Source organism: Dendropsophus ebraccatus, chromosome 12 (genome assembly GCF_027789765.1).
Source record: "Dendropsophus ebraccatus isolate aDenEbr1 chromosome 12, aDenEbr1.pat, whole genome shotgun sequence".
Taxonomy (NCBI): Eukaryota; Metazoa; Chordata; class Amphibia; order Anura; family Hylidae; genus Dendropsophus; species Dendropsophus ebraccatus.
This window is the reverse complement of record NC_091465.1, coordinates 74,447,480-74,463,979: the sequence shown is the minus strand read 5'-3', so window position 1 is coordinate 74,463,979 and position 16,500 is coordinate 74,447,480. Positions and strand designations below refer to the sequence as shown.

Below are 16,500 nucleotides of genomic sequence, written 5' to 3'. Positions count from 1 at the left end.
ATATACAATGAAGTCCTCCCAGAACACCCCACACACACACACACACACACTCACATTTCACACTCACACTCTCACACACACACACACACACACACACACACACACTCACACTCACACACTCTCACACTCACACTCACACACTCTCACACACACACACACACACACACACACACACTCAGTCTTGACTTATTTTGTGTGAAAACGACACCCCCCCCCCCAACCCCCATTATAGTCATTCTTCTTTATGGGCTGAATGACCCATTTTGTACATAAGGATAATATTTTGAGCAGATTTTTAAATAGAAACACTTTTAAAAAAGGACAGGCATTGGAATTACATGGCAGCGCACAGAGCGGGAGATTTATGGCGCTGTCTTGTAGTTCGATTCTCTTGTTACTCATAGCAACCAATCACAGCTCAGCTTTCATTTTACCAGAGCAATAAGTGTACAGCTGAGCTGTGTTGCTATGGGCAACATGAGAATCCTACAATATATTTCCCCCAAATTTCATATGGGATAAAGCAGCATGATAGAAATTTACATATACAGTGGTGCCTTTGATTACGAGTATAATTCGTCCCGGGTCCGTGCTTGTAATCCAAATCCACTCTTACACCAAAGCAAATTTTCCCTTGAGAAATCATTGAAATGCAGACACACCCCAAAAATAATGATTTATTACTCTGAATAACATGTAAAACAGATGAAACAAACATTCAGAAACAGCAGAATATGTGATATTATAAGTTACTGTACAGTAATGGAGAGGATGGGAAACACAAGGGCGGAGAGAGACTGCAGGGAGCATGAAGGAATGAGCGGGGCAGATGTGGGCACATACATACAGCACTCTCTGCCTGGGGAGAGAGGGGTTACAGCTATGGAGAGATTACCTCCACAGTCCTGTCCTCTGATGCAAGCCCCAGCCTGAAGTGGATCTGATATTATTTGGAAGGTGAGGAAGACTTCCTGGGTCAGAGTACAGTGCTGTAGACCCCGCTATGCAGACCATGCCCCTCCCCCACTCCCCCTCCCACCCAGTACAGGAAGCTCTTAAACCAAAGCAATGCTCTTAAACCAAGTCACAATTTTGAAAAACTGTGAGCTCTTAAACCAAAACGCTCTTAAACTAAAACGCTCTTAAACCAAGGTACCACAGTACTTTTTTACTAGTGCAGTTTTACAGGATGTTTGTGTTTGCATTTACTAGTCAGAAGTTTGTTGAAGTAAAAGATCTATGACCCTTTAAACATAAACATGTGTCCAGTGCGAGCACTATGTGTACTGGTGCTCTCACCAGACGTAGCCCGTACCAAACCGAACATCTGCACCCTGGACACCACGTCATAGATCCGGATTATCGTCTGCCCTTGGGATCTATAGCCCATTGAAACACACAGGGACTATCCGATTACCATAACTCATCTCCACAATGGCAGCCTGTAAAGTACCTGACACTGGAACTACATGAGCTGACCTTTCAAGGGACAATTTTACTTAGTCTCGGGACTCCTGTGAACTCATTCACCGTGGTGGATTTATTAGTTTCCTTGTTTCCTATAACCTATCTCAATGGCCACACCAATGCCTACCCGACTTCATCATCACTGAACTTTTCCCTGCTCTTATTTACGAATACCCCATTGGTCACCAACAAAAGACTGACCTTAAATACATAAAGAGACGACCCACTGAAAAGTACTACTAATTCTCTACACGATTCCCTAAAGAACCTACAATAGCATCATTGTGGGAGAAACACGTTGGAAGGAAGTGCAGTTAACATCTTCATTATTTGCATTATCAATGGACCATATTAATTTTAAGAGCAAGTTCCAATAAGTGACCATATCGGGTGGGATATGACTATTCCCTCACTTTCCTAACCATTCTTATTGTGACTGATAGTCTTGAAGTAGAAGGGACATCCATTCTACTTTTTTTTTTTTTTTACTTTTACAAAAAAAAAAAATAAATAATAATAATTATTTGATGCCATGGCAATTTAGCTGCACCCCACAGTTTCATTTGCTGACTGCTGGTAGGTGAAGAAGGAGCACCCCCCCCCCCCTCTCTTACACGTCTTGTATCAAATATCTTAAGAGAAATTATAGATGTTTGCTTTTAAAGGTGGGGCTGAGATATCACTAAGTTATTGGACTAAGGTCAATAAGGAGAAATACAAATGAGATCACCAGGAAAGAGCACCATATCAGCAACCTACAGCATATACTTATTCTTTATGTACATTTGTTTTCTAAATGCAAGATTCTCTATTATTAAAGGAGTTATTACACAGCAACCTTATGTGTATATGCTTTGTTAGGATATATACACATTTTTAAAGGGGTCGGCAATAAGGGTCAACGTTAAACCCTAGGGATACTGTATGAACTCTATTAAAGATAAGGAAATCAGTAAAGATGAGTGAACTTTTCAAATGTTTGGTTCGGAAAGTTCACCAAACTTTAATGTAAAGTTTGGTTTCTTGCCAAGCCGAACTTTAATAAACCGCACCAAACTGTTAAGTGATTGCAAGTGTTTAAATGTTTTACTGTGGTTTTAAACTCGCTCATTATATTTACCTTTCCTTGCTCCCCCAGTGTCTGTCTTCTCCGGTGAATGCCCGCTCAGCCAATCACAGGTTGACTGGGTTGAGATAGCACTGCGGCCAGTGATTGGCTGAGCGGGCTGTCACTTAGTCTCTACAGTGACAGCCTGCTCAGCCAATTACTGGTCACGCATGCTGTCCCGCCCCCGTCAGCTAGTGATTGGCTGAGCAGGCTGTCACCTTTGTTTCAGGGTTTACTGGGATAACAACATGGCCAGTGATATGCTGAGCAAGCAGCTGAAGACACTGGAGAGCCACAAGAGGACACAGGGGGTGGGATGGGGAGGCTGGGCACGGATAGGTGAAAATATTTTTTATGTTTTTCAGATGTGTGGCTGGCAATTCCAACAAAGCATACACTTTATACCCCACTGCTCAGTCTGTCTAACTGGACTGTGTGGTTAGGCATACAGTCTATACCTCTCTGCTTAGTACACAGGAACAGGGACTCTTTTCTAGATACAAGTCTCTGCTCCTGGTGGTTTAGGGCAGTGTATTGATTAATAGTTATTAGAAACACGTCTGGGCTATCATTGAGTAGTTCAGTCTTTCATCTACTTTCCTACTAGCCCTGGCTGTGGTTTTCTCTTTCCTCTTGGCACTGAGCATAGAGATGAGTGCAAGAAGTTGAGTTTACAGAGAAGTAAATAAAGGATAAATCGGCTGTGATAAAATGATAATCTCAGATTATATTGAGTTTAGAGATAAGTAAAGGAAGGATAAATCTCTAAGTCCTGTGTGCACAATGACGACAACAGCTAAAAATGTCAAGAGCGTATAGTTCTGCCCAGTGTATTAGAAGCTGACGGTAGGCCTGACCTTTTTAGTCTTTGTTATGTGGATGACTGGTCCCTATTGGTGAATGACGTCTTCTGGCAGACACAATCACCGGCTCACCTGCACTTACCACCAGACTTCCTCTTCCTAGGCACTTTCTGTTTCTTTCTTAAACTTTGTTCCAGCTCTTCTCTATAGGGTGCACACACATGCCCCCTCTTCCCCATATAGTGGTTGTGTGGGCATCTAAAACTTGCCCCCTACCTCTCCCAGCTCAGATTGCCTTTTGTTAGTCTGTTCTGTCGGAAATCGTGTGAGGTTCCATAGCAAAGGTCTCTTCATATCTCAAGTGATTTTGTGCTATTATTCTGTGATCTCTTCTGACCCCAATGTACTGTATTGATCTTCTTGTGCATGACTTGGACTTTTGACTATAAACCTGTGCCACCTGCCATAATCCTTCTGCCTCTTCCTTGCTTAGCTACTTGGCTACCTGCACTTGATCCATTCCTTGGCCAATACTGTCTTTACCTGAATCCTTGCACTAGTGCATTCTGGTCCACTTGGCCAGCAGATACTCACATCAGGACTTCTCTTGGGAAGCGGCCTAGTCTCCTCTAGAAGCTTATTTGTGTGGTTTGTTCACCATTTTGTAAGTCCCTACTTTTAAAATGGTGGTCGGGAGCCTAGGCAACGAACTGACAACACTATAGGGAGATGAAGGGGCCAAACTACCAAAGCATCTGCAAAATTGCTTTCTTTTGCAAACAAAAGTTTAGGTGATGGGAATACCCCTTTAATGAAGTTCTGCAAATATTAGCATACTTTCTATTTCAGGATAAGATGTTCATCTACTTTCAGTGAAAATAAACCTGTTTTAATTATGTCTTGATCACACAGTTGCATAGCACCGCATGCGGTTGTATAATTGTGTCATCTAGGGTACTTAGAGGGTACTTTCATTCATGAGACTACAATTCTGAGTGAGGCTGAAACCTAAAACAGTTGGGTAACACAAAGGTCCACTCCTATTGTTGTGTTCCAGTCCTCCTTTCTTTATGCCACCAGTTACCTTCAACAAAATGATATACAGATGTGTCCACCCTTACCTATCTTTTAGTTAAGAATTCCATTTTTTTTTTTTTTTGTGACTTTGCTTTTTAAACAGAAAAATAACAGCCAGTACCTGGAAATGCGCAAACTTTATCAAGGTTGACATTCAAACAAAATATTGTTAACAGACAGGTAATGTAGTGGGACAATGTTAATACCAGGGGAAAAGACTACACCATAAATAAATTAGAAAAAAAGAGGGAAGGAAGGGGGAATGGGAGACAGTGTTGGGGATCAGATGGGGGATTGGGGAGAGGAACTCAGTCACTGAGCTCGGAGAGATTTATGTTCAGCAGTGTCTGTGAATTGGTCCCAGTAGTACTATGCTCAGAAGAAATGGGAGGAGCAGTTCTACAACTAGGCCGTGAGGTTTTTTATTTGTCTAACATCCTCGACTTTGCACAGCGGAGTACGTAGTGGCAGTAAGTCTAGATTGGGACGTTGGTGAAGTGCAGCAGGAAATATGCGGAAAGGTAGAAGCTAAGCACCATACTTCCCTCCAGAACGAGACCAGTTTCCGGCAGCTCCAGAAAATATGTCAGAGAGAGCCCTCTTCTCTGCAGTTCCCTCAGGAAGCTTCTGCGAATGCGTGCCGGCATGCAGTACCACCTGAAGAGCACCTTATATACTGACTCTTGCATGCAAGGTGAGATTGATGGAGTGCATGAATGTGAGTACTAGAGAGATTTGAGCCACAGATAGGGTGAGGCCAAGGTCCTCTTTCCATGCAGCTAGATGGGGGGGGGGGGGCTGGGTTGTTTTGGTGAGGAGCTCAACATGGCATATAACAGAAATAGTGAGTGCTGGAGCAGGTCAGAGCCCAGACATAGAGACTCAAATGCAGTGAGAGAGTGAGCGAATGAGGAGGGGGAGGGAAGAGAAAGAAGGTAGTGATGGTGAGGGGCTCCTCAGAATCCTAGGGGACAAGGGTCCGAGATGTCCTCGAGGGACGAGAGGGAAAGCCAGGGAGAGGCTTGGAGAAAGGTTTTTGCTCTGAAGTTAGGAGAGCCACCTCCAGTTTAACCGAGAGTTTCGTTTGGGGCATGCCAATGCTAATATAATACCCTGGAAAGATGGGCAGCAACGTAGTAGTGATAAAGATTAAGAAGACCTTGGTGTGTGGAGGCAGTTTGTGGGCCCATATGAATTGCATAAGGAGGGGGGATAGGCAGTGCTTGAATCAGGTATCAGAGTATTCTGGCAAGCATGTTCATCTTAAAGAAAAAGCAGCATCCGAACCACGTGAAAATACCATACGTACCAAACCACCTCAGCAAGTCCTCTGCGACTGTCTTAAGCATGGCGGGGAAGTTTTCCTAAACAGGGCAGCTATTGTGTTATCTGGTCATGTTTTTCTTTGCCTCCTGAATAGGCATAAAGCTCAATTGATTAAGGTGGGTGACATTAAGGAGGATGACATCTTGAAGGAGGTGAGGAAGCTATTAGCTTAGTAAATAACTCAAAGTTTAAATTTAGCAGGGAGATTGCGTGATAATTCTGACAAAGGGGTATGTCCTTGCCATCTGTAGGTATCGCTGTCAATCCCTCAGAAAGGCAGTTGAATGCAGAAAGGAAGTGATCCCTGAGAACTGGTGAAAGACTTATAATAGATTAGGGTAGGACCATCAGGGCATTGAGCCTTGCCTGAGGGGGATGATTTAATGGCCCATTCCCAAGGAATTCCAATTTATATTAGTATTATAACAGGAGTCGGCTGTCACAGTCGGCTCCCGACGCTGCTGAAGCATACAGCCGGCCTCCTGATAGCGACGATGCAGTACTTGGCAGCTGGCCCTGGTGGTTGCTTGGGGGCCTGTCAGCAAAGCGTCCTTTAATTGTTACCACGGCTGGGGCTTCACTGTTCCCGGCTGATCGGCTGGCACCACAAGTCAGCTTTGTAATGTGTACTGGGGGCTGAAGTCTCTGCCCCAATCATGCCTGGGGCCAGGACTCCAGCCTCCATTTAACTACCACTCCCATCATGTTTCCTTGCCTGCGATACAGCCTCTTTGAGTGTGACTAAGCTAGCGTTATATCTGGATTGTTAGTCCCTGGTTTTGGCTTGACTTTCCAACTATCCCCCTTACTTCTGACGGCCGATAGATTTTGACCTGGCTTGTTGACCCTGAGTTTATTGGGTTTACTTTGCCTTGTCCTTGTCTAAGTGTTCCACTTATATTAGTACAATGATCAGTCTCCTGTTTGGGGCCGTCCTGCTAAGGAGCCGATCACTCCAAAAGGAAGGGACAGTGGGGCCAGCAATAGGGCTTCACTTATCCTGCGTTCCTCGGTCGCAGTCTGATAGCTTTGTTCCCACTACGGCATCATAGCGTGAAATGACAGCCGTCTCTTAATATTGATGGACGCAAATAATTATCATGAGCCTTGAGAAAAGCTCCATTGCGGAGCAGAAACATCATGGAATAAACATGTCCATGACTGCTAGGCCCCTGCGTCGCTCCCCCCTCTTGCGCTGTTGCGGTGGTAGTCGCCAGGTGGGGCTGTGCCATTTTTTAGTTAGGGACCCACATGTATCAGGAACCTTGATGTAGTGTGTGGGCTTGTGCACTTTGATCAAAATGTGACTACCGATGTTAACAGTGTATAGTGCTAAGTAGCAGAGTGATCAATCATAAGTATATGGATGTGCTACAATGTCTGTTTATTCTCCAGAGAATTATATTTTCTTTTATGTTCCTTCACCCCCTGCAGGTGATTTTTTAAAGGATTTTTTTCTTTAGCATCTAAAAAGCGTTTCTACATGTAAATTCCACAAGCAACCACCAGGTGGCAGATGGACCCACAGTATATGAGAATACAGTGATATGAGGGAGGATCACAATGTCCGCCACCGTACTGTACAGGTGTAGGCATCTGGTGAGGATAGAAGTTCAGATGATTAATGAAAATGAAAGCTGAGCCATGATTGGTTGCTATAGGCAACAAACAGTTTATATTACAATACAGTATTTATTCATTTTAACCCCTTAACGACAAAGGGCGTATAGGTACGCCCTATTGCCGTTAAGGGCGTTCAGAGCGGGGCCGCACGGCGACCCCGCTCTGAACCGCGGCGGTCCCGGGTGCCACTTGTAGCCCGGGACCGTAGGTATTAGCGGGCACGGTCCGATCGCAGTGCCCGCTAATACAGTAATAAGATGCAGCTGTCAAACATGACAGCTGCATCCGATTACCGGATCCAGCGTCTCCCTGGTGTCTAGTGGGGAGATCGCTCCTCCGGGATGTTATCGTTATGTTACCGTTTCTGAAGCCGGTCGGGGACCGCTCCAAGATGGCGCCGTCCCCGACTCGGCACTCGTTTACTTCCGGCTGCAGCAGCCGAAAGCAAACGAGTGCCGATCTCATGGATCTCTGCAGCATATCTATGCTTCAGAGATCTCAATGAGAGATCAAAGTGTATATACTAGAAGTCCCCTAGGGGGAATAACCCTAACCCCAGGGGGGCTTCTAGTATATGTGTAAAAAAAAAATATATAGTGTCAATAAAAAGCCCCCTCCCCTAATAAAAGTCTGAATCACCCCCCTTTTCCCAGGTTATAAATAAAAGTAAACAAATAAATAAATAAACAAACATGTTTGCTATCGCCGCGTGCGTAATCGCCCGAACTATTAATTAATCACATTCCTGATCTCGCACGGTAAATGGCGTCAGCGCAAAAAAATCCCAAAGTGCAAAATTGCGCATTTTTGGTCGCATCAAATCCAGAAAAATTGTAATAAAAAGCGATCAAAAAGTCGTATATGCGCAATCAAGGTAACGATAGAAAGAACACATCATGGCGCAAAGAATGACACCTGACACAGCCCCATAGACCAAAGGATAAAAGCGCTATAAGCCTGGGAATGGAGCGGTTTTAAGTGACGTATATTTGTTGACAATGGTTTGAATTTTTTACAGGCCATCCGATACAATATAAGTTATACATGTTATATATCGTTTTATTCGTAACGACTTGAGGAACGTGCATAACAAGTCAATTTTACCCCAGGGCGAATGGCGTAAAAACACATTTCCCCCAAATAAACAAAATGCGTTGTTTTTTATTTCAATTTCACCACACTTTGAATTTTTTTCTGGTTTCGCAGTGTACTTTATGCAAAATGCACAAGGAGGAAAAAACGAAAACGCAAAAATCGAAATTGGCTCTGTCCTTAAGGAGGTAATGTTGGTTCCTTTTAAAGGCCTGTGGCCTATAGCCTGCCATGTATTACCTGGGTATGTGAGTCCTGTGCTGTTGGCTATAGATGTACTGTAATTGCCAACAAGAGATAACTTGTAGTCCCTCATAGTACAAGTATGGCAAAAATGTCACTGGTGATTGTATGGAATGATATGGAGAATAACAAATACATTGTTTACCAATATATTTTTTTGTATTGTTTTTTCTTCTTCTTTCGTGCAGATTCACTAACTGGACAATGTAGGACTCCTGGGAATTCTTCAAAGACTGCGCTTCTTTATTTATGGACAGAATCACCACAGAGTAGGACAGCACAGCCTGGAGGAGGAGAGTCAGATTTTAGCTCTATGAGGTACCCAGGGAGCTGCTGTCAGTATATACAGTGAGTACACAGGGAGCTGCTGTCAGTATATACAGTGAGTACACAGGGAGCTGCTGTCAGTATATACAGTGAGTACACAGGGAGCTGCTGTCAGTATATACAGTGAGTACAGGGAGCTGCTGTCAGTATATACAGTGAGTACACAGGGAGCTGCTGTCAGTATATACAGTGAGTACACAGGGAGCTGCTGTCAGTATATACAGTGAGTACACAGGGAACTGCTGTCAGTATATACAGTGAGTACACAGGGAGCTACTGTCAGTATATACAGTGAGTACACAGGGAGCTGCTGTCAGTATATACAGTGAGTACACTTAAACTACACGCAAAATTATTTTACTATAAAGCGGCCAACCCTTTCATCATTATAAAATAACGTATCAAAACGTTTTCAACAGTCAGGGTCTGAGTGGTCAGACTGCGACTGATCAGGAGAACGAGGTGGGAGAAATCCGCGCTCAGCTTATTCACTCCATAGGACCAAGACGGCTGCAGAATTTAAGTGTATAGCCGTCCTCCTCCGAGAGAAATGCATGGCAGCGCAATTGTCTCCTTGCTGGTTCTCCTGATTGGTTGTGGTTTGAACGCCTTTAAACTATCAAAACTTTTGACATGTTTCTCGGCCAATATTTTTATAATTACAGGTACACTTTAAAATCCAGCTAGAAGTCAGGCAGTGTATTATAGAGCTTCTTACCCTGAATCCATAGATGTCATTCTTATTGTAGTCTAGCACTATAGAGATATAAGCCTTAGAAATAAAATTCAAATGAAGAGATAAAGCCCATGGGGTATTCCCCGGGCTGCAGAAGCCCAATACAGTTCTGCCGCTTCACTCTAAACTATGGGTCTCCAAACTGCGTCTCTCCAGCTGTTGCAAAACTACATTTCCCATCATGCCTGGACAGCCAAATCCAAAGCTGGAGGGCCGCAGTTTGGAGACGCATGCTGTAAACTAATGCCCTTAGGCCCCCTAGTATGCTGCTTCTAGTGACTCCCTTGGTAATATGGGTCATCTGAAAAGGAGCAGATCAGAGTGCATGTGCTGGTGGCACAAGCTCTTACACCAGACTGGGCCAGGCTGTACAGGCTTCTGCCTGTCAGTCTAATGCCTGTGGCAGTCTAATGCCCTGGGAGCGTAAGTTTAGAATGAGAGAGACAAACTTTGGTGGCTTTTGCAGCCCAGAAGAATGCACCATGGGCTTTATCCTTTGCATAATATTTCAAACACAAATCTCAGCGCTGGAGCACTGGATTGCAATAAGAGTGGCATCTGTGATTTGCGTATAAAGCAGGGGCGGATTAACTTTACCATGGGCCCCGGGCTGTTCATCAAGCCTGGGCCCCCCAAACCCACTGTAACTATGTCGGCACTAGGTTAAGTCTTTTTCCTCCATAATGCAGCCAGTACAGGACCTGTGGTGATATCATTGTCACATGATAAGGTCCTTCAGTATGTTCGCTAATGCTGCTGCATTGTCTCCTGGCTGCAGTTTTGCCCTGATTTGTGCAAAACTGCGGTAAAAAAACAGTGATTTTTATGCAAATCATGGCAGAACTGTAGTCTGGAGATAATGCACTGAAAGTACACGTCTGTTTGGGGGGCCATGGGCCCTCCAGGAACTCAGGGCCCTGGGCTACCGCCCGAAACGGACCTATTATAATCCGCTGCCTTTAGTTTAGACATTAAAAAGCTGCTGACAGGTCCACTTTACCTCCTTCAACTACTCACTACTACCACTACTACTACTAATTTATGTGCCACGATCTATAGCTTTTATTGGTACCATATTGGCATAAATGGGTATTTTTTTTTATTTCTTTTTATCATTTTTTTCTGATATTTAATATTTTTTTTAATTTGTAATTCTGGTGTTTTTTGTGTTTTTTTTTTTTTTTTACACCATTAACCATGCGGCAACAATATTGCTATATTTTAATAGAATGAACAATTCCGCACACTACAATACCAAATATTCTTCTTCTTAATATTATTATTATTTTTATATAATGTATATAGCTGTATGGCTGAGATTACGTAATATTGCAAGGGGACACTTTGTCTCTATGTTGAAAGGTCTTAACATGGCTGGGAGTTTAGTTTAATAAATGTTTGCAGGTGGTGTATTTTCATATTCAGTTTCTCTGGTTTTTCCTATTTACATATTAGGAAAAAAATTTAAATAATAATAATATTATATATGTGTATATATATATATATATATATATATATATATATATATATACACACACACACACACACACACACACACACCACAATGAATTTGAATGCTATTATATATCTACTACCAATAGAATTCTTTATACAGTCCTGACAGACTGGAGGAAATCTCGACTGAGATGGTACACTGAAACGTTTTATGCCAAGTGCTTGCTCTGCCTACATATAAGCCTGTAAACGCCTATGGAGGACACTGAGGGGGCGGGGCATGGTCACATGATCCCCCATGCTCAGCCAGCTAATGGACAGACTCACCACAGAGCAGGACAGCACAGCCTGGAGGAGGGGATTCTGGTTTAAGCTATATGAGGCACACAGGGAGCTGCTGTCAATAAGTGCAGTGAGAACACTTAATATTGTACACTGAACACATTTTATATTTTCCTATCTATATATTACAAAATAATCTTGAAATTTAGTATTTAGTCTAACAGTATTTAGTCTAACCACTAAGCCTAAAACTAGGCAGAGACTTCCCGTTTTGTCTGTGATGATAAGAAGCACTGCAGAGAGAGGTGACACCAGTAGATAAAGAAGACAATAGATTAAGCTCACAGCTCATCCTCCCTCTCCCTGTGGAATTATCTGTTTAAAGGTCACAGAGCATGCCCAGTAACATTTCCCATTCATGTCAGTGAGACAGGTCTTTTCTATTGTTGTCTATATCCATGGGGTTTGCTATAAAGCATGTATGTAAACGCTGAAAACAGCTCAGGCAAGATGCTTGTCCTCATATTTTTATCTTTAATGCTGGGAATACCCCTGTAATAACAATATGTGGTCTTGTATAATAATGATACGTTCTTCCCCTTAGATAAGGAAATTTATGCTTCACTTCTGCACCTAGAAATAGCCCCTTTTATGCCCCTCTGCATACTGTACTGTAGACCCCTCCTTAATTCCACTAAAAAGAATGAACACCAAAAGAATGAAGCGCCATACACAAATTCACAGGTACCTACTTTTCTTCAGCATGAAGAACACGATGACTCCTATTATGGCGACACCAGCGAGCACTCCTATAACAATACCAGCTATCTGTCCACCATCCAGTCCATTACTGGGACCAACTGGGAAATAAACAATATGAGTGTTAGCTGCAGGTCTTGTCATTATCAGTTTATATACTGTAGATATCACTGATTTATTGACCTCATCTTACCTTTTTTTGATAAAGCAACATGGAAGAGGAAGGTTGTGCTTCCAATAAAATTCTCAGCTATACATTCATATTTTCCAGATTCAGACACATTATTAATGTTGAGAGTTGATGCATAGTCACTGGAGGTCACATTATATATATCATCGTTCTGAATAGGACTATTGTCTGCACCACGGAACCAGGAGAATCGGGCAGGAAGGACCTGGATAGAGGAGGAGCCGACCCGAGATCCAGATGTGAGATTCACTGTCAGGACGACTGTATCACCTTCTGTGGCTGAAGTTGTTGAACCATTTGCAGTGGTAGAAGACTGCGGGGGCTCTGATAGAAGAAAGAGAAGAAAATACAGAATACTTATACCCAACAGATCAATAGGAGCTGAGAGAGGTTAGTATTAGGCCCTGCCCTTTCTAAGGGTCCTATTACACAAAGTGTTTTTTAACGATTAGCGATCGCAAACGAGATTGTTTATCATTAACCTGAAATCCTTCACCATATTACACAGAACGATAGTCGTCAGTTACGATCATAACAGCGATTGTTACTACGATCGTTTATTCCATCTGATCCCAACAATGTGCAATTACACTGAACGATTAGTGAACGAATGCGGAATTACAGCAAACGATTAGCGTTGATTTTAGGGTCAGATCTAAATCAACGATCGGTGACACATGAACAATTTTTCGATCGTTGCCCGCAGTTACACAGGATGATTATCACTTAAAGTGACTTTGTACCCACAATCTGCCCACCCCAAACCTTCAGACAGCTGTTTTTAATCCAAGATCTGTCCTGGGGTCCGTTCGGCAGGTGATGCAGTTATTGTCCTAAAAAAACAACTTTTAAACTTGCAGCCCTGTGTTAAACTGGCGTGGCCTAGAGTGTCTGTGCATTAGGCTGGCACAACCTTTCCATCGCTCCTCCCCGCCCTCTTTATAATTAGGAATGCTCTAGGCAGATTTTCTACTATTCATCAGCTGTGTGAGCACGGCACATGGGCTTGATCGTTAAGGCACCTGTGCAGTGTTCACTGCAGAGGAATAGGAAAAATCCTGCCAGTGGCATTCCTAATGATGTGGAGGGTGGGGAGGAGGGACGGAGGGGTGGTGCAAAGATAGGGCACAGATACTCTAGGCCACGGCCGTGGGGCACAGGGCTGCAAGTTTAAAGGTTGTTTTTTAGGACAATAACTGCATCACCTGCCAAACGGACCCCAGGACAGATCTTGGATTAAAAGCAGCTATCTGACGGTACAAGGGGTTTGGGGGGGACAGATTGTGGGTACAGAGTCGCTTTAAATTTGAATGATTTAATGATTTTTGGCACAATAATCATCCCGTGTAATAGGGCCCTTACATTTTCATTCGGGATTTTGTAGATTCTGTTTTGCAGGTGATTCTAACCAGTGTGAATATATTATATGGTAGAGAGTGGTTTTATGATAAAGATGGATTTGGAGAAGTTGGATACAAGAATAAACCCTGATAAATGTGAGGATGTACACGTGGGAAGGCAGAATCCATTAGTCTGTAAACTGATAGACACTGATATACATGTAAAACTGAGTATTTTGTCAAAAGCTAATGTCAGCAACCAGTGCCAGTCAGCTGCTGCAAAGGCAAAACATTGTGAGAACATTCGGTAGTTCAATCATTTGTAGATGCTTAGCTGCCTGCCTGTACTACGTACGCTGCCTGCACCGGGAAGATGACAGAGGAGATGTGCGGCTGCTGGGAACAGGTGACAGGTGAGTTCATGGTTTATTATTTTTTTTCAATGGGGGCTCTGCTCAGAGGGGATGGGACACTGGCAACAGGAGTGCGGGGGACTACACTGCAAGCTCTCCCAGAAACACTCTCCTGCTTGGGTTAACCCCTGCCCGACTGCAGCAGAGCTCCCCAGCTGTAACTAGTCACCCATTTATTATAGTCTGTATAGATTATGATTTAGAAATGGGTGACAGCTGGTAAGCCCTGCTGCGGTCAGGCATGGGTTAACATTTTCCAGCATATAAAATGACTTTGAATCTTGGAAAATCTGCTTAAAAGTCGGGTGTCATCTTATACACTGAAAAATACGGTATTTTTAATATTTCCACTTTAGTTACTCTGCAAAAACAGTCCAGGTGCAATGGCAATACTGACATCTTACCGAATGGTATCACGCAGCTTGAGGTCCGTCCCAGCTGATCCCCATTACAGGTCAGATTACTCCCACGGATATTGCAGGAAGAACTCACATTTGTGAACACTTCATCATTGCTTATTGTTTTATAATATTGAAAGTATGTAGTACAATGTACTATATATATCATAGTGACATAAGCGGCAGGTTTTCCACCCGGCCAGGAACAGCCGAGCTGTCTTGTCTGGTTAATGGATTGTGCAGTACAGAGAATATCTCCATCCGGAGCCCCTGTGACATAAGAAAATGTTGTATTAGTACAAACATATATTACTAACAATATACGAGATACAAGAACGCCATTCTTCTTCACCACCTCCTTGCCCTTTTCTCTATTAAAGAAAACAGCAGCATTTTAGGATAGGATACATCAGTAAGAAGGACAGATCCAAAGTCTCTCTCCTGAACTTTTTACAACAGTAAAGGTCGTATCAGAACAAGCGATTATTGGCCGATTATCGGCCGTTACGTCTGATAATTGCTTAGATTTATAGCTCCTGTTAAAAGGCAACGATCAACGAACATGCACAATGTCGGCAGATCCTTGTCTTTCGACATAATGAAAGATTTTTGAACGTTAACGATGTTCTGCTGGCCGATCACGCAGCCATTAACCCCTTAAATGCCACGATATATAGCAAGCGTAGTGTTTAAGTAGAAATACCTGTCATTGACGGACGGGGACCCCCGCAGTACAACTACAGGGGTCCTGATCACCTATACTGACAGACGGATATTTAATACTTACCTCCGTCCTGTTGGATAGGAGATCTTCTCATAAAGTCTGCCCTCAGGCAGACTGTATGGGGGACATTTATTATGTGGCACACAGGCCATTTTATGGTGGATTGGATTCAGATGTCTCTGTGGCTTGACACAGGAACTGTAGACTAATGCTGTGGCTAGTTACTTGCTTTATCAGGTTTACATGGAACTGCAATCTTTTATTATGCCTAGGGTGTGGTGTGAGCCCACGCCTCCTCCCCGTCTTGTTGTGCCCCCGTGCCCAACCCACCGATCAGGCGAACAGGAAATACACCTGGCATTAACTTTGTTCTGTAGGTTGGTTTAATTATAGCAATACAAAATTTATAGTTTTTTATATAGTATAATTTAAACAGGCACCGGCACTACACACCGGTTCCATGCGTGCTCCGGTTTTTATTTCGCTGGCAGCAGTAGACTCAGGGTGCTGCTTATAAGAAGATTCCAGCAATTTCCAGAAATTTCAGAGGCCAGTTACTAGTAAAATATGATGTATCATGAAGTATCACAAAGTACATACGATTAGGAGCCCCAGGCTGAGGGAAGGCTGGCGTGTCCTCTGTTTCATCTGAACTTTGTAATACTTATAAAGAAGTTATATTTTAAGGGTGACTACCGACTGACACTTCTGCACTTGTATATAGTTTTTATGTTTTACTACTTTGGAAAACTAGAAAATCTTTTATAGTTTTGCCTATGGAGCTGTGTGAGGACCTGTGTTTTTTTATGGTGAGAGCTGTTTTTTGTTTTTTTTAGATTAGACTTGGGATAGACATGACATTTTGACTGCTTTTTAAACCATGTTTTTGGGGAGGTTCAATGTCCAATAAGCAACAATTATGACATTAGGATTTCTTTTTCCATTAAAAAGTCACCGCGTGGAATAAATTATGTTATATTTTAGGAGGTATTGTATCCTTAAAACATGTCCTAAGTCTAAAACTACATATTTTTGGGGCAGGGGTGTAGCTAGGATTCATGGGGCCCCACAGCAGAAACCTGCCTGCAGCCACAAGAGTGACTGGCAGAGCAGAGAGCCAATGGCTGCTTATTCTGT

At 43.0% G+C, this 16,500-nt stretch overlaps 1 protein-coding gene across 1 annotated transcript; it reads right to left on the bottom strand.

Moving 5' to 3' along the window:
- Nucleotides 1-8,514: 8,514 nt before the first annotated feature.
- LOC138768757 (uncharacterized) lies at nt 8,515-15,457 on the bottom strand. The gene is made up of 5 exons (XM_069946712.1): nt 15,427-15,457; nt 14,646-14,909; nt 12,492-12,812; nt 12,292-12,399; nt 8,515-9,023 (listed from the first exon to the last, which is right to left on the bottom strand). Exons 1-5 carry the CDS (start codon nt 15,455-15,457, stop codon nt 8,983-8,985), a joined length of 765 nt encoding a protein of 254 aa, XP_069802813.1. The 3' UTR covers nt 8,515-8,982.
- Between the last annotated feature and the right edge of the window lie 1,043 nt (nt 15,458-16,500).

What these genes read in the sequence shown, in the direction of transcription:
- LOC138768757 (XM_069946712.1), bottom strand. Translation starts at nt 15,457, where the DNA reads ATGAGAAGATCTCCTATCCAACAGGACGGAG. An exon ending in TCCTATCCAACAGGACGGAG is followed by an intron (nt 14,910 to 15,426) that starts GTAAGTATTAAA and finishes CTTATGTCACAG; the next exon opens with GGGCTCCGGATGGAGATATT. An exon ending in AAGCTGCGTGATACCATTCG is followed by an intron (nt 12,813 to 14,645) that starts GTAAGATGTCAG and finishes TTCTTCTATCAG; the next exon opens with AGCCCCCGCAGTCTTCTACC.